The following is a 25,609-nucleotide window of genomic DNA, read 5'->3' on the forward strand; positions in this document are numbered from 1 at the left end:
TGTAAGTTTGCTTGTTACCCGTTCACGCGAAAACTACTTAACCGATCATTATGAAACTTTGTACATATATTTTTGGAGGTATTAGAAGTAATATAGGATACTTTTTATTTAAAAAAAGTAATTCGAGCGAAGCCGCGGGTAAAATCTAGTTTTATATAAAATATCTTTGTTATCTTTTGTCAGGTGTAAAAAAATGCCAAAGTTCCCTCGACATGGAATGGTGATAGCTCCGAAAACGGAACACGGTATGAAAGCGAGATTCAGATGCAAAGATGGGTACGAATTACGAGGGAATCCTATTGTTGTATGCTCCTTTGGAGTTTGGAATGGAGAGACGCCAAAGTGTGAAGAAGGTAATTCTGGAATATACAAATATCCGTCCATGATTAACATTGATTGATACTACATTTTCATTTATAAATTTAACTTGTTTACAGTATTTTGTCCATTCCCTGGCTATATTGAAAATGGCAAAGTGCTTCTAGTTGGAAATATGGGATTATATGATTACCGTCCATATGTTAAAAAGGTATATTCTATTTTTCTTACTTCTAAGCAATGCTTTTAAAGTCTAGTCATATAAAACTTTAATGTTCCTTACAGGTAGTAAACAATAAACAAATTATGTATGAATGTGAAAAAGGCTATGTACTATCGGAAGGTCCGCCTGGAGCGACCTGCGTTGGTGGTCATTGGAGTCCCAGAGAACTACCTAAGTAAGCAGTATTTTTTTTATAATAACCTTGAAAACATGATCTTTCCAATGATTCTAGTACAAAATGAATAATCGTTAATACTCGTTTATCGTTTAGGTGCACACTTTACCAACATCCTCGAATAAGATGGAGTAGGAGACGTCGATCAATAACCGAACCGGAATTACGTCAGAAAAGATCTGCTTATCTACGGCAGTATTACAATAAACTTCGGAGACAGTCTGACGCTTCACAGGAGCAAGTGGATGAGTTATACGACAAATACAACCATGACAATTCAAAACCAACTCTAAGACATGCAAATTTTAAGCTTATGAAGAAATTCGATCTGGACTTCGAAGGAGAGGAAGATGATATGATTGGTTCTGATGTACCTGAGGGAGAAAATTTCCCAACAGCTGTATACACTGTTTACAATATACATGGTGAACCTATAGGGCATAAGTTTTATTCATATCAACCAGTTTATGAACCGGAAGACGATGAGTTGGTCCATCGTGTTGATTCGACTGAATATGATGAATCAGGTGTATCAGAAAACGATTCGCACATTACGATATTAAAGGGTGGGACTTTTTCTGATCATGATGTTGAGAGCAATGAAATATCTGAAAACATTAACAAATTAAAACATCAGTATTTCGAAAGATACGTCGACAAAAGACGAAAAAGATTTTTAAATTCAAAAGTAAATATTAGAAAAGAAGTTAATGTTGAATTAAATGCAACTGAAAGTAATTTACATATCACAACACAAACACCAGACGAACCTAAGTCTAGAGTTAAACGGAACATAAATGTTGAAGAATTTGATACTCAGTTGTCGACGAAAAATTCAATTCCACAAAATCCAAATATAATCAACGATATTGATACTGATTTACTGAAAGTTATACCATTGTCATATACGCAAAATTCTTTCAATGAAAATATAGAAAAAGAAATGTCTGTTATTCCTCTACAGTACAAAAATACTAATTCAACCGAAAATAAATTGGATAAACGTGAAAAAAGAACAAGTAGAAAAACTGACAGATTAAATCAGACAACGGCAACTGTACCAAAAACGTAAGTTGTAGTCTTACTATAAGTAAAATTTTAAACCAAATTTTAACGATTGTAGAATTTTAGGTTATATACTTTTAAATTAAAAATAAATGTCTGTTATAGAGGTCGCGAAGGCAAAGGTGGAAGAAATAGACAGCAATCTCAATCTAGTACAGAAGATGACAAAGGTCAGAGCGTTGAAATCAAAGACGTAGAAGGAGTTAATAAGACAGGGAACGAGAAAGGCAAGAAAGCGAGACCTAAAAGCCCATGCGAAGCAATCGAAAGCGAACCTTATATAAATATTGAAGTTGTTAAGTATGGAAGAGACCCAAATAACACTTTTAGTTCTGGTACATATTTACTATATACTTTTGTAAATACATTTAAGTAGTTTAATCGTAATTTTCGAAGTGTTTGCGATCAATTATATATTATTCTAAAACATAATCAGTAGAAAAATAATATTGTATGTCTTTTTATAGTAACTTGATGAAATTGTATTATGTTAGATGAAGTTCTAATACTGTTTTAGGCACTATTGTTAGAGTCGCATGCGGTAAGGGATATGGTCTAAACTTGGAACCAAACGCGACAGCTAAATGTGTTCGTGGTAGGTGGAAACCCGAGAAGCCCGTCTGCGAAGTTTGTGAGTAAAAACAGGCGATTATTTTTTAAATCTGGAATGACACACCCAAAACTACTGTAATGCGCATGATACACGTGTACGAAACTCTAAAATGACCATAGATTTTATAATGTTGTTTCCTTTTCAGTGCCATGTCATGTACCGTCAACAGAGTATGGCATATACACGATGTCACCCAGCGCAAGTCCCGCAAGTATTGTGTCGGGCCTCGGTCAAGGAGATGAGAAAGAATTGAACGAAACTGATCCGGTACCCAATGGTCAGGTTGTGCATTTTTCATGTGAATATGGGTAAGATCTGTATGGTAAATCTATAGTATTTTTAAGCATTTAATATAAAAGTAAAAAAATAAGGAAAAAAAATTGTCGCACTATATTCTCGTGGTTTGGTACTTGTTATATGAATTAGTACTAGTTAAGTCATAGTCCTATGACTATGCCTGGAAGAGTATATTTTTTTCAATAAGCACTTTAGATTCTTTCAACCTTTAAACACAAACACCTTATTGGAAGTGAGACGTATGATCTTAAATCATGTCAGGATACGTTCAAATGTAGTATAAAATAGTATAATTTATTTGTTTAGGTATAACGTACAAGGACCAACAAATCTCCGCTGTTGGCTTGGGGAATGGGCAGTAACTAGTATGCCAGAATGTGTTGCTGGTAAATAAAATTTTAAAACATTTTAATTTAACACAAATTTTATTTTAAAATCGTCACCTTCATTCATAAAAATAGTGTTTGTATGATTCCTTAGATATTTTAATATTGTCTATGAATATATTTATTGTGTAAACATCATATTCTTCTGGCCAGTTTGTTTTCATTGTATTTGAGACCTCAAAATATAATCAGTTGTCAGATTTCTTAACATTATCACAACCATAAACGTAACCCGTTAGTAAGACACCATAAAACTTATTTTCTACCAGCCCCCTGTGAACTTCCAATCCTGCATGGTGCAACTTACGAAGCTGGGTACAGATCTGGTCTGACAGTAGCACACGCATCATCAGTCAATATTGCATGTGATCCCGGTCGGTCACCACCTGCCACATTAAACTGTCATTTGGGAAGATTACAACCTACCGTTCTCGATTTTTGTAGACCCTTAGGTTTGTATTTTAAATTAATATTACCGCATGTCCTACTACCATAATTATTTAGTAGTAAAAATAATATAGTAGTATAACTTTCCCCTCAACACTGCATTGTGTATAGTAATTTTTTGAAGTGGAAACTTCTTTTAGCGCAACGTACTTTTTTCGTAGGTATTTTTTCGTAGGTAGTAAGTTAGGCTGATCCGTCACGCTCTGAGGTGAAAGGCTCGATCGGGTTAACTCGAGACCGCCGAGTGTACCCGAGCGAGAAAGATACGGACAGCTGCTTTTCGCTGTTGTGTTGCTGTGTTTAGTACATTCACAATGAGGTTTACATTGCTGCTGTTCGGTCTTAAACACACTCTATTTTTTTACTTAATTAATAGAATATTTTAATTTCAAAGACTAATTTAATTTAATCTACTTAGCAAAATTAATTGTACAATAAAAATTAAATAGAAAACAACGATAAATATTACAGCAAATATGAGTCGACCTCGACCGACGTCAGAATACCAAAGCGGTTCAGACATTGTAAGAGAAGATATTTCTGAACTAGAACCGGATTTGAAAGGAAGAGGAGTTGTAGAATGCGGGCCACCAGCTAGGTAAAGGAGTTTTATGTAAACATTATTAAAGGATGTATGCAGTGGAGCTAGCTAAAATGATGATTTAGCGAATTCGAAATTCTTTTACCGACGAGTCATTTTGCATGATAATGGCAATTTTTCGATAATATTCCATATATTTTGGGTTGTAAACAACAGATTTGGTCAGCCGCTAATAATTTCTATCTAACTCCGCTGAGATAGTTTGAGTTTATTTTGCCTTCATGTTGGTATGAACTGCAGTGTATTACTGTCATAGTAAAAGAAAAAAGTTTGACCGACATAAGTAAAATATATGTAATCACTTTTTATAAATGCGCTTTCATTGTAGCTTTTGTGTGAATACTTGGTTTTATTTTATTGTAAACAATGAGCCTATTAAGTAACTTATCGGTATAGTTATTTGAGGCCTTTTTGTGTTAATTTGGGTTGAAAAATTTAAAATAAGTGTATCAAACCACAGCTAAAGGCGAGCTGTCCTAACTTGAACTGTATGCTTTAAATGCATTGTCTTGTTTGGTTGAGTTTACTCTTTATTTTGCCTATTTAGTAAATTAAAAGTTGAGTTCAAGTTGTGTTACATTTTTTGATGTGTGAACACAACTTGCAAACTCACGTCATAGACACCCAATGTAAGATGGGAAGCGACAAAAAAAATAATATTTTTGCAAAGTCTGCGTTTCTTATTTGCTGGCTGGAAAGACTGAAGGGAACCCAGGCGTTCAGGGATGCCAAGCCCTGGTGAGAGCCTTCTAGGTTCGGACTTTTGCTTCTGTAAATTCATCATATCTCTGATCATCATCATCCAAACCAATAGCTTCATCACTTTTAACTACTTTATCACCATCATGAAAAGTCACCATAACCGGTGACTTCTTTTGAAATTATTTGATTTCTTCAATAACTATTTTTCATAAATTACGTTTTATAGATTTAATATCTTCACTCGGTCCTTGTCGTTCCAACGATTTAGAAATCCTCAGAAGGCAGGGCTTAGATTCGAGTTTTATTTTCGTGAAATTAATCACTAATGAGACAGCTACATCGCTGTTTTTGGCTTTTTCCTTTCTGTCTTGGCCGAGCTTGCGTTATGTTGCGTTTTTTTGACGTATTCACAAGTAAAATAGTGCATGCCGTTGAAATAAATACGGGGGATTTTTATTAATATTTCAACTACTTTACTAAACTAATATTTTCTTAAATCTTTAAAACAGACCTTAGACACCTTAGTTTATCTTTCCAATTAACGATTTTTATTAGGGTTCAAGGAACTCTAATATACCGTGATGGCTCTGAGGTAAACGAGACCGTGGAGGTGAATGGTTACCCTCATGGAACAGTGGTCACATTTAGATGTATAGCGTCCATCATGGGAGAGAAAACGACATGGAAGCTAATATGTGAACATGGAAATTGGGTCGGGAAAAGTTTTAATTGCGGTAAGTGTCACACTTGGACTAAATAAGGTATATACCAGCGTAGATTAACTTAACAGAACTTTTAGTAATAAATAAACGTAAATATATTTTTTTAAAGAATATTAAATGCTACGCTTCAGCCTGTAATATCAGACTACTGGGCTTAGGCCTCTTTCCCCATGTAGGAGAAGGATCAGAGCTTAATCCACCACGCTGCTCCAATGCGGGTTGGCAAATATATTCCCTACTATGAGTAACGATCGCTATCAGGTGTACATGATAACAACCGGGACCGACGGCTTAACGTGCTCTCCGAAGCACAGTGGGAAGACCCACAAGAACTGTACAAACACCCAGACCACGGCAAACACCTGTATGGCCAATACAAATGTTTTTCATGTGCGGGGATCGAACCCGCAACCGCCAGCGCAACAGGTACGATGTATTTAGTAATGTTTTGAGAATATTTTTAGGCAATAAAGCTGAGAAATTTACATGTATAACTTTTTTTAAATCTAACCTTATAACACACCGACACTGTCGTCAATTCCTATGCTAAGCAACTTAATGCTTGTTTTGTAGGTAACAGCCGACTGTTAGGCTATTTTTTGTGATAAATATACATTAGAAATAATACATATATAAATACAAATATTAAACCCAGACTTAGGTGGGAATCGAACCAGCAATCCGTGGAACAGTTCACAAACTGGGACATTTCCGGACCCCCAACACCGGAAAAATCCTACTGGGGGATCCGTTGAGTGTAAAGCGTTTATTAATATTAATATTAACAAATTGGGTGACTCTTACAGAAGACCTGGAGGCACAAAGCGAGGAACTTCTAAGCAATAACAGCTGTACGTTCCGTAACGAGGAACCACATGTCGTCTCTTTCTTCAACGACTTGGAGATCACTGAGACTGTTGACTTTCCACCTGGCTCGGTTATTATATCTAGGTATTGTTTATATAACCATATCCAATATATAAAATTCTCGTGTCGCGGTGTTTGTAGTTAAACTCCTCCGAAACGGCTAGACCGATTCTCATGAAATTTTATGTGCATATTGGGTAGGTCTGAGAATCGAACAACATTTATTTTTTATACGCCTAAGTTATAAGGGGGGTGGGGGGGGATTAGGGGTTTTTATAACATATATGGCAAAACAACGTTTGCGGGGTCAGCTAGTATATATATATATATAAAATAACCATATTTATGTTTTAACCATGCCACATGCACTACGTCACACTGAGCGGTCGCTGCATGTGATGATTGTTTTTCTCGCAGTGAATGGAATGTTTACCACCAGTTATATTGAAAAATTGATGACTGGTACAAGGTAAAGTTTTAAAAGACTTATATTTTACCAAATAGAGGATTATTCTCTCAGTGATGTCACCAATATGTTTAAATGTACTATAAACAAAATATTTTATAAACATATTTATAAATAATTTATTATAAATATCATTTTTAGATGTAGCGACATCGGCAAGTATGCAATGACGGGATCACAAATTCGAAAATGTGTAGGAGGGTCCTGGGACGGTGTCAAACCAACATGTTTCGGACTGAATCAAGAAAACGACTACGCTAGTATGTAAACATTTTTAGAGATTTTGCTATAAAAAATACATCATCGAGAATTGGTCATGCTAGGCTTTAACAAAAGCTATTTACTTAAATTAATTAAAGATTTCAACTTCATTTCCTTTTACTTTAAATTTCTTTCAATTAATTAAAGCAGGGCAAAATAAAACAATAATGAAATCTCTAGAAACAAAAATCATTCCCGATTTTTAAATTTCAAATTTGAAAACAATCTTTATTTAAAAAAAAAAACAAGTGTGAAATACTACATTAAAATACTGTTGTTTAAGAAATCATAATACTGATTAATATTTTTATCAATAAACACTTTTTAATATTATATCAAAAATCGACCGTTCCAGCGGGGATCAAACCTGCATCTTCGACTGACCGTGTATGACAGATATGATAATAAAAATTGTTTAGAATTCCCAATGTGTGGGTAACACACAAATAAATCTTACGAATTTCAATCAATGTATCTAATATCCCAAAAACTTGTTTGAATAAATAAAATTATAAATTTCAGTGGAAAAACCGCCAACAATCCTGTTCCGACATTCTCAAGGTCCAATTGCACAAACTAACGACGGAAAACTCATAGTATACCCTGGAACTGTGCTCCATATGGAGTGTTTGTGGATGCGAAGATTTGGCAACCCCAAATGGAACGTCACTCTTTTCGATCCTGAGTGAGTTTTGAATAAGTACCCGTAAATAATTGGGGTAGGGCACAACAGGAAATTTCCTGCTCAAAATGGAGCAGCCTGACTGGTGTAGTACCTTGACCTTACAGAAGATCACAGCTAAATAATACTGCTTTTAAGTAGTGTTGTGTTCCTGCTGGTGAGTAAGGTGACCAGTGCTCCTGGGGGGAATTGGGAATAGAGTCGGCGACTCGCTTGCTTTGCTTCTGGTGCTGAAAACTTCTTTAAGTTACGGTAATAACGAGTAAAATTAATTATATGTAGTGGTAATTTGGTTGGGATTAAGTGGATTTTTAGGTATCCACAAGTTCATTGATCAAGTTCTTCATTTACTAAACTCTATCTCATATTCGACAGAGTAAGATTTCACATTGATAAATCCAACAGGACCCTCAAATCAGGACCTTCCAAGACATATAGGTACAGCCAAAAATTTGTAGTGGTCCTGCGTCTCAAGTTGTTTGGTCATTTTGTGTGATATTACTTGAGGATATAACGCACCAGTACACATTCACTGGCGGTTTATATAGAGTGTATTATTGTACGTGTATACTGTTACATATACTAGATGTTGTAACTAAACTGACTTAAATTTGGTTGTATATTATTTGAGAGTGTTTTTTTTTTTTTTCAAGAAAAATCCTAAATATTAATAGGTTCTTAATAATTGCAGAGTAGACAAGAAGTACATAGAAGGCTGGACAACTGACCCAGGTCGAGATAGCAGTCTTGAGTATAGATTGAGCATCATTAATGCTGAAAAAGAAGATTCAGGAATATACCGTTGCGAAACACCAGCTCGACAGAGTCACCAAGTAGAGATCATCGTTGAAGGTAAGGTTTAAAATATGATTTTTGTTTTATGCTGAAGGATACATTAACGAACTATAGTAAAAAACCTAAAACAAAAAAATTTTGTCCTTTGGAATCTGGAATCTTTTCACAAAACTTTCAAACGATCCAAAAATAATGGTATCGAACAAATATAATTCATTTATTAAATTTCTTTTGTGTTCATTAAAATTGGTTCACAACTTTCAAAGGTATCACGGTTCATAAATAATACAGTATAATTATCTAGAAACTCCTAACAAATATATCATAATAAGCTTTTATACTTTTAGGTTCACTATTAATGCTCTTCAGGATTTTATCTGTAAGATCTACTATATTTCGGCGATGTTGCAGAGATAGTATGTTTACGGGCGACTAAGTTACATTAAATCCAGTACAAGAAATGAATGTACTAATATATATACATCGAAATTTCCTCAGATGTCCACTGTCCCCCTCTCCCAATTCGTCGAGGGCTGGTGGCCAGCACGGCCAACACTCAGCTCGGCACTGAGATCAAGTTCTCCTGCGCCAACGGTAACGCATTGCTCGGGGCGCAGACACTGGTGTGTCGCGCTTCTGGTAATTGGAGTGCTCCGCTTCCTGTGTGTGAAAGTGAGTTCTGCAATGTTTGTTCTAAGAATAATAAGGATGCTTTTACCCTCAGTCATTCAAATAAATGTGTGTACTGTGTGGTTACGGTACTAAAGAACATAGCCACCCCCTCTCTTCCCGTGTGTGTCGTAAGAGGCGATTAAGGGATAACACAGTTCCGCTTCCACCTTGGAACTTAAAAAGCCGACCGGTGGTGGGATAACCATCCAACTGCTGGCTTAGAAATACAAAGGCCGATGACAGGCAGCAGCGTCTTCGGTACGACAAAGCCACTACTGCGGTTACCAACCCGCCTGCCCAGCGTGGTGACTATGGGCAAAACACATGAGTTCACGCTATTTTTAGCGTAAGCTTGTGGAGGCCTATGTCCTGTGCAGCAGCAGTGAACTGTATAGGCTGTAATGAAGATTCAAATAAATCATCACCGAATACTCCTCATCCAGGATTTTTTATTAATATTGATGATTCAAAAAACATATTATCATTACTCTTAATACTCAATTTAAGCGACTCGTGATTGGCATCATTGCGATCAGCAGGAATAATATTTATTGCAGGCAAAGCCCATACTTTACACTGATTCGAGCAAAAACATACAACTTATACTTAACATTTACAAAACACATTAGTAACAACAATGGACACATTACTTAAATCTAAGATGCTATTAAACGTCGATCGATCCGTCTCCGCTCCCCAGGCGTGGAGTGCGGGGAGGTGCTGCACGACGCGGCGCTGGGCGAGGGCGAGCGGCGGCCGCGCGTGGCGGTGGTGTCGCGCGGCGTGGGCGGGCGCGCCGCCTTCTCCTGCCCGCCCGGCTGGGCGCTGGACGGGCCCGCCGAGACCGTGTGCCTGCCCGCCGCCGACTGGGCCAGACCCTTCCCTATTTGTAGAGGTAACTTATTCTTCTGGCCCACCGCCGACTGGGCTAGACCCTCCCCTGTTTGTAGAGATAACTTACTTCCTACGAAACAAATATGGTTGTTGGATTGTCTGAAAGAATTAGCTAATTAACTATTAACTTACCCATTGTACAACACTATCTGTAACTGCTACTATGCTGTGTGGTTATGGCATTAAAAAATATAGCCACTCCCTCTCTTCCCGTGGGTGTCGTAAGAGGCGACTAAGGGTTAACACAGTTCCACCACTACCTTGGAACTTAAAAAGTCGACCGATGGCGGGATAACCATCCAACTGCTGGCTTTGAAATACACAGGCCGAAGACGGGCAGCAACGTCTTCGGTGCGACAAAGCCAGCCCTGCGGTCACCAACCCGCCTGCCCAGCATGGTGACTATGGGCAAAACACATGAGTTCACGCCATTTTTGCCGTGAACTTATGGAGGCCTATGTCCAGTGGTGGACTGCGAGAGGTTGATGTGATGTAATGATCTGTAACTGCCTTAAGATGATGTCTAATATGTATTATGTATTTGTGGTGTAAAATAAAGTGTTTGTAGAGGTAGCTTAATTCCTACGAAACAAAATATTATTGGGTTGTGTAGAAGAAATGGCTAATTTTCCCTAAATCTACTTATAGTACTACACAATCTGTAACTGTCTTAAAACTATGAATAATGTGTATTATGTCACATAATTTATGTGTTTGTAGTCTACAATATATTATAAAGAAAATAAATATAAAACACGAAGACTGAGCAATTAAGGAATAAAGTCGTTAGTGTGTGTTGAGTGAGCCAGTGTACAAGCAAAGAAATATTGATTTGTTTTGTTTAGCTGTAAATTCAGCTAAAATGGTAAATTAAACAACAAATAAAGAAGTTGCAACTGACAAAATATTGAAGCCTCAATAATGAGGAGTGATTTATCAAAATTCCTAAAGCGAAATATATTTTTTTCGTATTTTTTTTTTTTTTTTTAATTTATCACTTGATACATGAACACTGAGATGTTATTTTATTTCAATTTGAAAAATAAATTGTAATATACTCAACTAACAGATTTATTTTTTTATTATACATCATTAAAACTCATCATAACTCATTCCAGAGGTTTCATGCCCAGCGCTACCGCCCCCGGCATCAGGGTATGTGCTCGGTCGGGCGCCTTACAGGGCCGGTGACGTGCTCCAGTTCCACTGCAACCCCGAACACACCCTCCACGGAAGACCTATCCTCGTCTGTCAGGACAGCGGACGGTGGAGTGACAAACCACCAACATGTACACAATTTCAATACATTTATTTATTTAAAATAACAAAAATTTTTAATTTAAAATTAATTCAAATTTTGCTATCTAAAAAACTTCAAACGTGGTGAAATAACTTTATTAACCTTTATGTAACATAAATATTTTTACAATATTCTTTCCTTAAAAATATGACTTTGTTCCAATTCCAAATATTATTCTTCGTTACGTCACCAGGTGCTCAAGCCTGCACTTACCCGGGTACAACAATATCCGGACGCATGTCATCAGTCAAATTCTACTACAAGATTGGCGAAACAGTTACGTTTACGTGCGAACCTGGATATAAACTCAAAGGGGCACCGATGCTCAGATGTCTCAAGTATATACATTTTTTTATTATTATTTACTTATAATATGACTAATCTATAGATAGTTAAATTAAGTATTTTAACATATCTTCTGCTTGTAAATACTGGCTCACTTAATACACGAATCTACAAAACAATTCAGATAAAATAAAGATTTCCGAAAACTTAACTATATAATATTTTAGCTCCGTTCGTAACACATTTATAAAAAATTGCTATTTATTTTCCACAGGAATCGAAAATGGTCCAATGCTATACCTCTCTGCACTCCAATGAATAACTACACATCGATCGATTCCCTCGCAATGTTCAACGGTGACTTCGACGCCATGTTGTCTGACGAAGCCATCTTCCCGACTGACATTTTGAAAAGGCGCGAAACACTCGCCATCTTGTCGCCGGAAAGTTATAAGGCCGCCATGACACGGGTAGCGGCCACTCGTATGCTAAGGAGGTCGCCTTTAGAGACTTATAAAAATAGAATTTTTAGAGTTAATAGACTACTAAGAAGGGACACGGAGAGATAATTACTAGAGCGTAATGTAAAATTTTATGTCATATAGATTGTGCCAAAAATATTTTTTGAGCCTTCGAAATCCGCTCAAATGTTATTTTGAAATTTTTTATTTATGTTCTGCAATATTTTTTTCTATGATATATACTATACTATAAAATCTAACCCGCCTTGCCCAGCGTGGTGACTATGGGCAAAATGCATGTATTCACGTTATTTTTGGCGTAAACTTGTGGAGGCTTATGTCCAGCAGTGGACTGTATAGGCTGTAATTATGATGATGATGATGATGATGATAAAATCTAAATCAATTACTCCTTTTAAATGACTTTGTTCTTCATTATTAAAATAAATTAGTACTTTTTTTCTCTTTTTATAAATAGAAGAATAAGTATTCTCCATCATTCTCAAGAGCATTTAATTGAGGTTTAAGAAAAAAAATATTTATAAAAGAAATTTTTATTTTAATCATAAAAAGTCAACATATAATATTTTCAAAAATTATATAAAAGTATAGCATTCGAGCGAAGCTAGTGACAGCATCGTAAAAAAGTTTACAGTTTTGTCAATAGAAATATTTCAAATTTTTAACAAAATAGGTAATATAGGTACTATGTATTACGCCTTTACAGTTTTACACGAACCCCTGTCAAAATCAAGTTAAACGCCAACAATTTATATTATTACAAAACTTTATATCGAATTCCTTACAACATAATCAATACTAACATAATATTATTTAGAAGTTTAGAATTCTACTTGCCTCTAAACAACGCTCAAGCACCTCTGACATTGAACTATTCGAAGCCAACGGCTCTCAAACTTTCCGTTCATGACCCACTTTTCTATATAATTTTTATTCATTTATTACACCCTTGCAGATTTTAATAAGAATTATAAAATATTATTAATTGGACGTTATCATTACATTTATTAGAAACCGTCTACAATTCCGTTAACAGTAACCTCGAAATTGAATTGAAACATATTTATAATCTTAAAGAGTTTCACTTTATTTTAAAAGTGTATTGAATTTGTAAATATATAAGTGATTTATATGTAAAACGGGATTTTTATAAAACTTAACCATGTCCAAGTGCACCCTGTAGACACAACCATGATTCACCCTGTAACATCCCACTACTAGGTGTAAGCCTCTTTCTCCATGTAGGAGAAGGAATAGCGCTTGTAATAACGCTGATACGAGCATAAGGAACTCAAAACGACCAACAGCAAACATGGTATACCTCACGTTTTAGACATAAATCGTAATATCGGTGACCATAAACGTTTTAAAAACATACATAAAACAAATTAATATTGAATCAACAAAAGATAATTAATACTTGACATGACATCAACTCACGCGTCAACGTCTTGTCGTGAACTGTGGGTCGTGAGGTGGCGCTCGCGTCGAATAATTGAGCGAGCGATTGAGCGACTTAACGAATCGATCGTCGCGCCCAAGTGACGCGTACACGTCTAATGTAATGTTTTATTAAGTTTCTAGAAAAATGGTAACCAGTACTTAATCTGAAGAAAACCTAATTCTGTCAAATCTTGAACCTGTCGAACTTTGTCTCAAAAAAAGTTTTTTTTTTTCAACTACAATGATACTTAATTATCATTACTTTCCGATATATACAAAATCTTCAAAATATAACTACTACAACTTACTCATTTTTATAGAATAGATATGTATATTTTGCATTATTTTAAATAATTGTAATTTAGTACAAACCTGAGGACAAATCAAAAAAAAAAATAAGGAAAGGAGAAAATATACAACACGGAAAAGACAACATCCTTACTATAAGTTGCTTGTCGTAATGTAGCTCAACAATTCTTTACTAGTGTATTAAAAAGAAATATCTTATGTCAAATTATTTGTATGTCCATTAAAATATTTCATCTAGAATTTTTAAGAAGCTGGTATTATTAAGGATTTGACTAAAGAGACTAAAATTATATCAGTATATAGATAAGTAGGATAATAATTTGTATGATATTAATTTTAAAATCGTTACCTCTGAGTATTTTCCTTCTAATTTTTTTCTTTTTAAAATTTTTATTATTGTAAATAAAATACGCTTCGCCAAAGATATTAGATTATCTGTTAAATAGTCTTTATATTTATCTAGATATAATAGGTAATAAGCATTAAAGAAATGTAATTATAATATTTAAGTGTTTCAAAAAAGTTAATTTTTATTAAATTATTGCTAGTTCTACACGACGCACAAATTTGGAACAATTTTCGATCTTACTACGTTTTAGACCAAGCTTAATGAAATGAATAAGTTGAAATAAAAATATAACAATTTCATTAATCTTGGGCTAAAGTACTAAAATATGCATATCAGAAGTAATAGCATATCTTAAATCACGTGCATAATAATTCGAATAAATTATCCATTCTCAAAACAAACACGTTTTTAAAAATCTCCTAAACATGTAATAATTCTGTTCCCTACGATAAGAATACAATCGCGAGAGATTTAATAAAAATATAAGAATAACATGAAGTTGATTTATTAATTTCCTCAAACAACAATTATTAATAAATTGTAACAAATTAACACTATTTAATTTTAGATCCTAATGTACCTGACATTGACACGAACAATCGTTATTTTCATTGATGAGTATTCAGATAAATAAGTTAGTAGTTTTCTACTTATAATAACATGTCTCTAGAAATAACATGTTTAATGTTAATAACTTTATGTAAGGTTAGTATTTAACAACCTTCCTATCTCTCAAGTCAAAAGAAATGTACTTCAGATATATATACATATAGATAGATAATAGATACCATATCCTATTTTTAGTCTTGTAAGAAAATACAAAGCCTTCCATCCAAGAAAGATGAACTAAGTTACTACCGACTAAAATTGACTGAGATACTTCTTTCTATAATTGGCGGGATTAAGTATACGCTTGTTCAGACACAACCAGCTTACTGTCATGGGATACCGAACTTTTCTGGTTGTACTAACTAATTAATGGTGATTCATCTTTAAATGTGACTTAACCTGACTACTCATAAAATCAAAACAAAAATAAAATAAAAAGTATGTACTTACTTCGACAAAGAAAGAATGAGAAGTAATAAATAACGATTAATAATTTAGATTAATGGCTTCCAATATTGCCACAACAATCACACACAAATCTGAAGGCTTATAACATATTTAAAGCTTAAATTCTTTATTTTTAAAACTAAATATACTTACAGTATGTAAAGACAAATAATTTTGTTTGCTCGCACACGAAAACAAACCGACTTCAATTACATCGACAAGTAATATAAAGTAAGTCGGCAACGTAATAGTCAAGTGAATTCACATTTTTAGGTATAGCTCGAAAAGTACTTATGAGATCTCCATTAAATAGATCCACAGGACATGAACTATATTTCGATTAAAAAATTGTATCATAATTGGTCCACCCAGTCAAAAGTTCTGAAGTAACATAAATAAATAAAATATACAATCTAGTTGAAAACCTTCTCCTTTTTGGAAGGCGGTTAACAAAAACAAGTCAATCAAAAAAAAAATATGTATCACAATATTTAGTAACGATGATCATATAAAAAAATTACGACTATTTTAAGTGTTGCTTAAGTACAAATAAAAATACACATTACTTTTAGCCGTTTAAACTACACATGTACCTTATTAGAATAGAACACGATATGGCAGAGATATTTCCAAGCAAATCTCATTAGCGTACGGTCGATAATTATGGCGTGTACTAGTACAGCTTTTAAAGTTAACTTTTTTTAAAATAAAACTATTTGCACCTTTACGTCTTCTACACGTAGGATTACCACATACCAAACAAAAAATTTATGTAGAGATAATTTGAATTTGAATTGGAAATAATCTTCCCTTAATATGTTATAAATACTTATATCTTATATATTTAACGCACATACGGTCGTCTGTTCCTAAAGTAAGGAACTTAATGCTTGTGTCATATATATAATATAAATAAAAATATTACATCCAGACTCAGGCGGAAATCCAACCCGTAACCCGCGGAAAACTAAGCAGAGCCACTACAAACTGCGATACGCTAGTCAAATAGCTGAAAAGATATCTAAATAACACGTGGTTCAATAAGTCCCGAGACTAAGTACTAAAAAGAGGTCTTTTTTATAAAATTAATTTTTATTCATCAACATAGTCTCCTCCAAGAGCGATACAGTCCCTCCAACGCTTTTCTAACTTTTCTATCCCATGTGTGTAGAACGATTTGTCTTTGGCTTTAAAATAAGCCTCCGTTGCTGCGATAACTTCACTATTTGAGTCAAATTTCTTACCCTGAAGCATTTTTTTGAGGTCTGCAAACAGCCAGTAATCGCTGGGGGCCAAGTCTGGCGAATAAGGGGGATGAGGAAGTAATTCGAAGCCCAATTCGTTAATTTTGGCCATCGTTCTCACGGACTTGTGACAAGGCGCGTTGTCCTGGTGAAACACCACTTTCTTTTTGTTCATGTGAGGCCGTTTATCCGCAATTTCGTACTTTAATCGCTCCAATAAGCACATGTAATAGTCACTATTTATATTTTGCCCCTTTTCAAGGTAGTCGATGAAAAGTATTCCATGCGCATCCCAAAATATAGACGCCATAACCTTACCGGCCGATTTCTGAGTCTTTGGACGCTTCGGGCGGCTTTCACCAGCCGCTCTCCACTCCGCTGCCTGCCGATTGGATTCCGGAGTGAAATGGTATATCCAGGTTTCATCCATTGTTACATACCGACGTAAAAAATCCTTTTTATTATGATTCATCAGCGCCAAACATCGCTCTGAATCATTGATACGTTGTTCCTTTTGATTAGTTGTAAGCAAACGCGGCACCCACTTAGAAAAAAGCTTTTTCATGGCCAAATTTTAATGTAAAATAGTGAAAACACTACCAGCTGAAATCTTCACTATCTCGGCTATCTCTGGCACTTTTACCTTCCGATCTTCCAATACGATTTTGAGGACTTGGTTAATATTTTGTTGAGTCACTGCTTCATTTGGACGACCTGAGTGTTTCCCATCATTGGTGTCCATGCGACCGCGTTTGAAGTCGGCATACCACCGACAAATGGTTGCTTTAGAGGAAGCTGATCCTGCATAACATTTTATAAGCCATTTCTGTGCTTCAACGGTATTTTTTCCCATTAAAAACCAATGTTTTATCAACACGCGAAACTCGTTTTTTTCCATTGTATCGAAATTACTACCGTAGCGTCACTTAAATGTTTCAAAATCAATAATTTTATTGTTCCATTTTTAAAAATTTGACACATATTCTTGTATTGATAGCCAGTACTTTTTAAAAATCAAAAGAGTTTTTAATATATGCGCCATTTCCAGGTTAGTCTCGGGACTTATTGAACGATCTAGTAATTAAATAATACTTCGGGTTAAAAAAAGGCATCCGTTTATATGGCATTTATACGAAAACTAGCGACTCGCCCTGGCTTCGCACGGGTGCAAAAACTATCACTGTTCCTCTACTATATTATGCACGTATTATGCATATAAACCTTTCTCTAGAATCACTCTATTTACTAAAGAAAACTGCATCAAAATCCGTTGCGTAGTATTAAAGATCTAAGCATACAGACTTTGTTTTGTACTTTGTAATGATGTAAGCAGATTGGTAACAAAAATTATATTTTTCTGTATAAAGAAATGTGTTTTGACTTAATAACTAATTATAATATAAACAGCTTATATCATTTATAGTAATTTACCGCCATGTTTGCGCCTAATTTATAGCTTGACACTAAAAAATATAAAAAAATAATAATGAAAATACTTATAATTAAAAACGATTCAGAATTAATTAGAGACAACTCTACTTGCGACTATGTACCTATATACCAATACCTATTTTCTGTATATAGTACCAATAGTCGTCGCTTCAAGACAGGAACAGAACCACAGACCACAGAAATACAGAACTAAGCGCTTTAACTAACTGTGGGATATATACAAGTGATGTTTAACTGTGAAGAGTTTCATAATACGAATGTTTTCACATTTAAATCATGCAATGAAGGGACGAGGCAGAGCGGCTTATTTCAATTTGATGAAATTTAAATTGCAACAGAAACAAACGTCAAAGCACGTTTTTTATTTTAATTTATAAAGTTATCAATTTTATATTTTTATATTTTTATTAATAATTAATGGTTTTGAAATCCACATATTCGTATACAAGCTAGGTATTGTAATTACTACAACTATTGAAACTTTGACTTTACAGTCCGGCTTTTTAAAAACCTAATTTTATGTCATTTAACTTTAAATTAAAACAGTTTCAATTTGATATTATAAAATCAGTTCAAATTGGAAATATTGCTTTGTAAAAAGCAATGAAAATATGCATTTAAAATACCATATCTTCAAGCAAAAACGTTAGAACCAGGCTAATAACCAATACAGTTTGAGAACAATCTAGTTGTTTATCTATTGGAATTTTACACTTACTAGAAATTAACCATAAAGCGTTATACATTAATGACTACGACTTAAAAAAGTTATAAAACTCCATATGTAATCGGCAATGTACAGCGCTTACGGCGATAGATTAGAATAACATAGAATGCAGTTTGAGGTTATGTCAAGTTATAGTTCAGTCTACCGCGCACCGTGGCGAGAAAGTCTCGTGTTGATTCGCGCCATTCCTTTTACAAAAATTCGTCATAACGCGCGAAAATAACAGACAAAAAATTAGTTTCTTATTGTGTTGCGTGTGTTTCTTGGTGTTTTATGTGTGTGTACAATAAGGAGATATACAATAAAGGTGGGCACTTTTCATATTGGCTTATGATGTTTGTTCTAATGATAAAATTCCTTTGTTAATGTGTTATTTAACTACCCGACTGCATATTGTCTTAAGTTTTAAAAAGTTAATCATCGTGTTTTCTCGCGAACAACTAAAAAACCGAGTTTAATTCACATAGAAAAGTAATACGACGTAGGTAGTCATATAAATAGTTGATTTAAAACGAATTATTAGGGCTAATTCAAATATTACTCATCAGGACTCGATCAATATTTGAATGGGGCCACGTGACGAGCACCACATTTCAACAACAACAAAAAATTGATCACCTAAATCGGTACACACTAAAAAGTTATGAAGTAATACACATAAAAAATACAAACGATTCGAGAACCTCCTCGTTGAAGTCGGTTAAAAGGTGACTTCTTATAGACGTAATTAATTTTAAGCCTTATTAAGGTAGTTATTTTTTGTTATATTACTATTAAATTTAAACTACATTTATTTACAATAAATTGTAATAACTTAATCATACACACAAAAACATGATCAACTAGTTCTAATGCCGGCTGTATATAAAAAGTCATCGCCTAAAGACATGAGAAAAAAATTTGAATCTCTAATGACTATTCGAATGAAATCGTAATTAATTATATACCTAAAATGTTCCACAAAATTACAAAGGAGATCAACAAGTTATAAAACTTAGGTTTTTCCATAATATTAAAATAGTAATTGAATGTTTTTGTTTTTATGTATCAACTAGCTGCCCCAATGAGCTGCCCGGACAAACTTCGTTCTGTCAAAAGTTAATAGATTTTTATTTGTATATTTTTTTTAGTGTTAAAACCTTCCGAAAACAATGTATTGTATTGTATTGTAGTGGGCTCGGTTTTCCGCACTTAGACACAGAGGTGGTCCGTTGTGCGTGAAAAGAGGGCTGACTAATTCAGCCAGCCCAGCTCCTTCCAGAAGCTCAGAAGCCTCCTAGGGCGTTCACAGGCTTCTCGGAGCGTCCTTATTTCTTTAAGGATGGTAGCCCGGTGTGCGGCCACTCCCTCGCATTCCAAGATTACGTGGGCGGCTGTTTCTTCAGCAGCCAGACAGCCCCTGCAAAGAGGGCTGTCCGTTGCATTCATGATGTTGTGATAGTTGGTGATTAAGTGCCATATGGCCGGTAATCGTGCCAACAACTATTCGGATGTCCAAACGGTTAAGACTGAGCAGTCGGCACGCTAAGTGCGGTGATACTTCCGTGAGTATCAGTTTAGACTGTCTACAGCCGAAAACAATATATTAGCCGAATATTTATATAGATTAGGAATATATATCTCTAAATATATGTTATACTATATTCCGTACTATCATATAAGTGAAATATGATTACATCGAACTAATATTAAACATAACAATACTACTATTGCCCGATTTCACAATTTCATATCAAACCTGTCTAATTAAAAAAAATACTTAGCGAAAATACAGTAACTAACAAAATTATAAAAAATAAGAATTAAGTTTGATATCTTCAAATGAAATCGACTTAGTTTCTAATAGAACTGTTTATACCGGATGCACGTAATCCGTTTAAGTACTTCTTTTTTATTTTATTTTTTTTTAATGCTCAATATTGATGTTCGTTGTTTAACGGTTGTGTAACGGTGTTGCAATATTGAAAAAAAATGTGCATAACATTTATTTTAATTATTATAGTAATAATATTTTATTTAATTAAACTTCATATTTATTATAAAATTCCATTGAATATTTTCCAGAGATATACCTATTGATAATGAATTTACATTCTTCAATTAAGAATATGATAGGTATTACAAATGCGAAAATTAAGATGGATACTAATTACTCTTTCGCGCTAAAACTACTGAACCGATTTTAATTAAACTCGGTATGTAGATAGCTGGGTATTAAGAATACCACATATGCTACTTTTTATCTCGACGTTCCTATGGGATCGGAAGTAACGTAGGTGAAACTGCAGGGTACAGCTAGTACCTATACACATACTAGGTACTACTCCTCATTCCCATTATTAATATAGAATCGTAAGTTACACAAGTAAAATGACGATGTTTAAGCTAGTTAAACAATTATTGTGTACAATATCAATGGTTTCTTTGTTAATCACTACATAGTATAAAACAAAATCGCTCCCCGCTGTCTATATGCTTAGGTCTTTAAAACTACGCAACGGATTTTGCTGCGGTTTTCTTTAGTAACTAGAGTGATTCCAGAGAAAGGCTTATATTATGTATAATAATGCATAATATAGTAGAGGAACGCTGATTGTTTTAGATGTTTCTAATGTAATTTCATAAATAAACACATTTTTTGCGCATACCTATATTATATATTATATTTATTTTATATTTATTATCAGCATTGCATCCGTGCGAAGCCGGGGCGCGTCGCTAGTTGAGTTATAAATAGTTCGCGTGATTGTATATCCGTTTAAATTATTTTAATATGGGTATTAAATACAAAAATCTAGGACAAAAACTAGAACGACTTAGAATTATAGCATTTGCAGGGTGTACCTGCGTGTGCCTAGTGCCTACCTGACGTAAGTAATCTTGTTTGGTAATTAGTAATGTATTGTCAACCTTAGGATTTTTATATAAAAAAAACTAAGGTAAAATTAAGTTTTAGAAAGTATGTATAAAAAGAAAAGTAGAAGTTAATATATATTTTAGTAGTAAATATATGTTTTTAGTAGTGACGCTGTATTTCATGCAAGGTAGTACTAATTTTGTACTAAAACACAGTTTACCTATGTATTATTTTCAAAAGAGTAACTGCGGAGTTTCTTGACGATTCCTCTCTGCAGACTTAACATTCCGAATCGGTGGTAGCTTCACCTTTAAAATAATAGTGACTTTAAAATTTTAATTTGTTAAATGACGATTCGAAAGTACTTTTGAAGCCTATTTGAATAAAGTCATTTTTAAAGATAATTTATCTAAAATCTAGTTAGATGAAATACGAAAATTAAACAAATAGAAAAGGTTGTGCGTCAGCTCTCACACGTGGCTGGAATTAAAAACGATAGTCGTAATATAAAAAAAATTAAATGTTCTTTTAATTTTTATTTTATTTTTTTGTTTTATATATAACTAATACATAATTGTTATACTCTCAATGTATGTATTTATGAATATATGTATGTGTGTACGTACCTATGTATGAATGTATGTCTGTATGTTTGTATGTGTATATATGTGCATGTAACTGTGTATGTAGTTAAGTATATATGTATTTTATATCACTAATTTTGAATGTATATATTGCAAATAAGTATATAGCTTTTTTATTATTTTTAAGTTTTGTTCAGTTTTTTTTTCACTATCACAATTGCGCTTATGAGTCCCGCGGTAACATCATTTCTTACCGCCATGGAGCAATAAAGAATATACAAATATAAGTTGGCAAACAAGCGTACGGCTCAGCTTTGACGTCTGCAACACCAGAAGCATCGCAAGCGCGTTGCCGACCCTACCCCCGATTCCTCCCAGGAGCTCTGGTCACCTTACTCACCAACAGGAACACAATACTGCTTGGAAGCAGTATTAATTAGCTGTGAGCCTGTTCCTGCTGTTCCCTACCTCACCAACTTATAAATAATGAAAATGATAAAAGTCTAAAATAAAAACATAAATTGACTCTTTTTATTCCTATCGGTGCAATGGATGCTGGAATATATTTTAGCTATCATACCAATGTTTTGTTACAACTATAATTGTATTTGCTTACAAAGGAAAGAACCGACCGAAGTAGGTTATCAAAGACTAGCGACCTCTATCCGTCCATATTGTCCTTAATCACCAACATATCATACACTAAAACCTTCTCCGAAACACGCTACATCTTATGCTGTAAATATTATTCCGATCGATATAGTAGTTTTCGCAGTATAAATGAACAAAAAAACCGGCTCTCCATTTACTAGTATAGATTACTAAAAAAGTAGTCATAAGATCTCGATCAAATTTAAATGGGGCCAAATGACAAGCATCATTATTCCAGCCTATTGCAGTCCACTGCTGAACATAGGCCTCCACAAGTTCGCGTAAAAAATGCGTGAACTCATGTGTGTTGCCCATAATCACCACTCTCTTATGACACCCACGGGAAAAGAGGGAGTGGCTATATTTTTTGGTGCCGTAGCCACACAGCACACAGCATAAGCATCGGTTTTCGAAAAAAGAATCATCAAAATCGGGACACCCAGTGAAAACTTATGTATAATACAACGTAGGTCGACGAAAATAATACTCACGTAAATACGTGTTATTAAAGCTAACTCTAAAAGCTGTCATCCGATCTTAATAAATTTTTAACCGAATTCAAAAAAGGAGGAGGTTACTCAATTCGAGCGCATTTATATATATATATTATGTATGTTCGGGGATAACTTCGTCGTTTATGAACCGATTTTGATAATTCTTTTTTTGTTGGAAAGTAGAAATCCCAAGTGTGGTACCATAATAAGTAAAACAGGATCTGATATCATCAGAATCCTAGAGAAATCGAGGAAAAATCTCGAAAATTGCAGTGACGACTAGTGCGTTTATTAATTTGCATTACTTGTCGATGTAATTGAAGTCGGTTTTTTTTTGTTTTCGAGCAAACACAATTATTTGAAATCGATTAAAAAGCGCTGTAAAGCTTAACATTCAGCGTCGTTACTGTTTTAATGTTGATACAATTTTGCTACCCAATTTTTTTTTTTTGGAACATACCCATGGCCTTATATTTAAATCGATTTTAAAGAAGTAAGCTACAAAACTAAAACATATTAAGGCTACGTTACATTTAAATAAAAACAAAAACGCTGAACAAAACGCTTTTTTTATAAATGCTTCCTCTAGTAAAGAATGAGATCCTGACAAAGATAGATAATAAGCAATAATTAACATCAGATCTATACATAATAACCCAACCTTGAGATGGGTTATTATATTAATGTGTTATAATTTATTTTATTAGACACTTCCCACTATTTTTTCAATAAATATACTTTGTTGCTGAAATCAATAATCACGTTGTTATAGTTGAGCTTTTAACTGAGGTAGGGCACAGCAGGAAATTTCCTGCTCAAAATATGAAGCAGCCCGACTGGGGTAGGTACCTCGACCTTACAGAAGATCACAGCTAAATAATACTGTTTTTAAGCAGTATTGTGTTCCTGTTGGTGAGTAAAGTGACCAGAGCTCCTGGGGGGGATTGGAGATAGGGTAGGCTAAGCGCTTGCGATGCTTCTGGTGTTACAGGCGTCTCTAAGCTACGATAATCGCTTAACATCCGGTGGGCCGCACGCCTGTTGACCTGGATATAATATAAAAAAAAAGGACGTTCACGTCGTCCTTAAAAATTATTCTATACGAGCTGATACCTATAAGCATTGCTCATTATTGTAACAAATAGTTTTATAGCTATACTAATAATATTATAAAGATAAAGTTTGAAAATGCTGTGTGCTTACGGCATCAGAGAATATAGCCACCCTCTCTCTTCCCCTGGATGTCGTAAGAGGCGACTAAGGGATAACACAGTTCCACTACCACCTTGGAACTTAAAAAGCCTACCGATGGCGGGATAACCATCCAACTACTGGATTTGAAATACACAGGCCGAAGACGGGCAGCAGCGTCTTCGGTGCGACAAAGCCAGCCCTGCGATCACCAACCCGCCTGCCCAGCGTGGTGACTATGGCAAAACACATGAGTTCACGCCGTTTTTGGCGTGAACTTGTGGAGGCCTATGTCCAGTAGTGGACTGCGAAAGGCTGCTGTGATGATGAATCATGATGTTGAAAGTTTGAAACGCGCTAATATCAAAAGCACTTATTCGAATTGACAAATTATCTTGATGTTAGTTAGCCCATCTACAGAGGACGATAGGCTATTATTTCCGTCAAAGTAATGCGTGCAAAAACCGTTAGGCAGAGCTAGTTTAATATAAATAAAGGTGAAAACGTTTAAAACATGAAAAGCAAATGCATTTCGCTTGTAATTTTTTTTTTTTTTTTACTATACCTCCGATATGGTCGGAGCCTGTATTTACGTTATACTCTTCCTTACTCTTACTTACTCTTCTTTCTTACTATTTTTTTTTTTTTTATTTATTACTTTCATACTTACACCTTGAGGAAGGTAGGATATTATATGCCAAAGGATGGGATACATCAAGCTACGACTTATCATAGAAACAACAATTCAAACAACCGGCTCTGTAAATACCGATACGTAAAGCGTGTGAAATCGCGTGGTTATGTTATATTTTTAAATTAAAACAATCAAGACGCAAATTACAATCCCGTAAGGTAACGGATGCATTGGAGCAGCGTGGTGGATTAAGCTCTGATCCTTCCCCAACATGGGGAAAGAGGCCTATGCCCAGTAGTGGGATATTACAGGCTGAAGCGCAAGGTAACGGACATAATAATCTCGAGTCTGTTTTACAAGTTGTG

The 25,609-nt window shown here is 34.6% G+C and overlaps 2 protein-coding genes across 2 annotated transcripts in view; both read left to right on the top strand.

Moving 5' to 3' along the window:
• LOC123665587 overlaps positions 1 to 12,411 on the top strand; it is a 160,973-nt gene extending 148,562 nt beyond the window's left edge. The window contains exons 12-31 of the mRNA XM_045599872.1: positions 184 to 353; positions 438 to 529; positions 604 to 716; positions 813 to 1,784; positions 1,887 to 2,116; positions 2,299 to 2,412; positions 2,540 to 2,702; positions 2,998 to 3,077; positions 3,347 to 3,529; positions 3,996 to 4,122; positions 5,383 to 5,561; positions 6,356 to 6,500; positions 7,024 to 7,142; positions 7,666 to 7,828; positions 8,517 to 8,677; positions 9,119 to 9,292; positions 9,993 to 10,187; positions 11,305 to 11,475; positions 11,680 to 11,824; positions 12,046 to 12,411. Coding sequence (XP_045455828.1) covers positions 184 to 353; positions 438 to 529; positions 604 to 716; positions 813 to 1,784; positions 1,887 to 2,116; positions 2,299 to 2,412; positions 2,540 to 2,702; positions 2,998 to 3,077; positions 3,347 to 3,529; positions 3,996 to 4,122; positions 5,383 to 5,561; positions 6,356 to 6,500; positions 7,024 to 7,142; positions 7,666 to 7,828; positions 8,517 to 8,677; positions 9,119 to 9,292; positions 9,993 to 10,187; positions 11,305 to 11,475; positions 11,680 to 11,824; positions 12,046 to 12,340 — 3,991 coding nt within the window. The 3' untranslated portion in view covers positions 12,341 to 12,411. The remainder of the gene's footprint in view (positions 1 to 183; positions 354 to 437; positions 530 to 603; positions 717 to 812; positions 1,785 to 1,886; positions 2,117 to 2,298; positions 2,413 to 2,539; positions 2,703 to 2,997; positions 3,078 to 3,346; positions 3,530 to 3,995; positions 4,123 to 5,382; positions 5,562 to 6,355; positions 6,501 to 7,023; positions 7,143 to 7,665; positions 7,829 to 8,516; positions 8,678 to 9,118; positions 9,293 to 9,992; positions 10,188 to 11,304; positions 11,476 to 11,679; positions 11,825 to 12,045) is intronic.
• Positions 12,412 to 18,972: 6,561 nt separating this feature from the next.
• The window catches only part of LOC123665523 (rhophilin-1), a 115,021-nt gene continuing 108,384 nt past the window's right edge, over positions 18,973 to 25,609 (top strand). The window contains exon 1 of the mRNA XM_045599813.1: positions 18,973 to 19,140. The gene's annotated coding sequence lies outside the window, so the exon portion shown is untranslated. The remainder of the gene's footprint in view (positions 19,141 to 25,609) is intronic.

The sequence above is a fragment of the Melitaea cinxia genome, chromosome 24 (genome assembly GCF_905220565.1).
Source record: "Melitaea cinxia chromosome 24, ilMelCinx1.1, whole genome shotgun sequence".
Lineage (NCBI taxonomy): Eukaryota > Metazoa > Arthropoda > Insecta > Lepidoptera > Nymphalidae > Melitaea > Melitaea cinxia.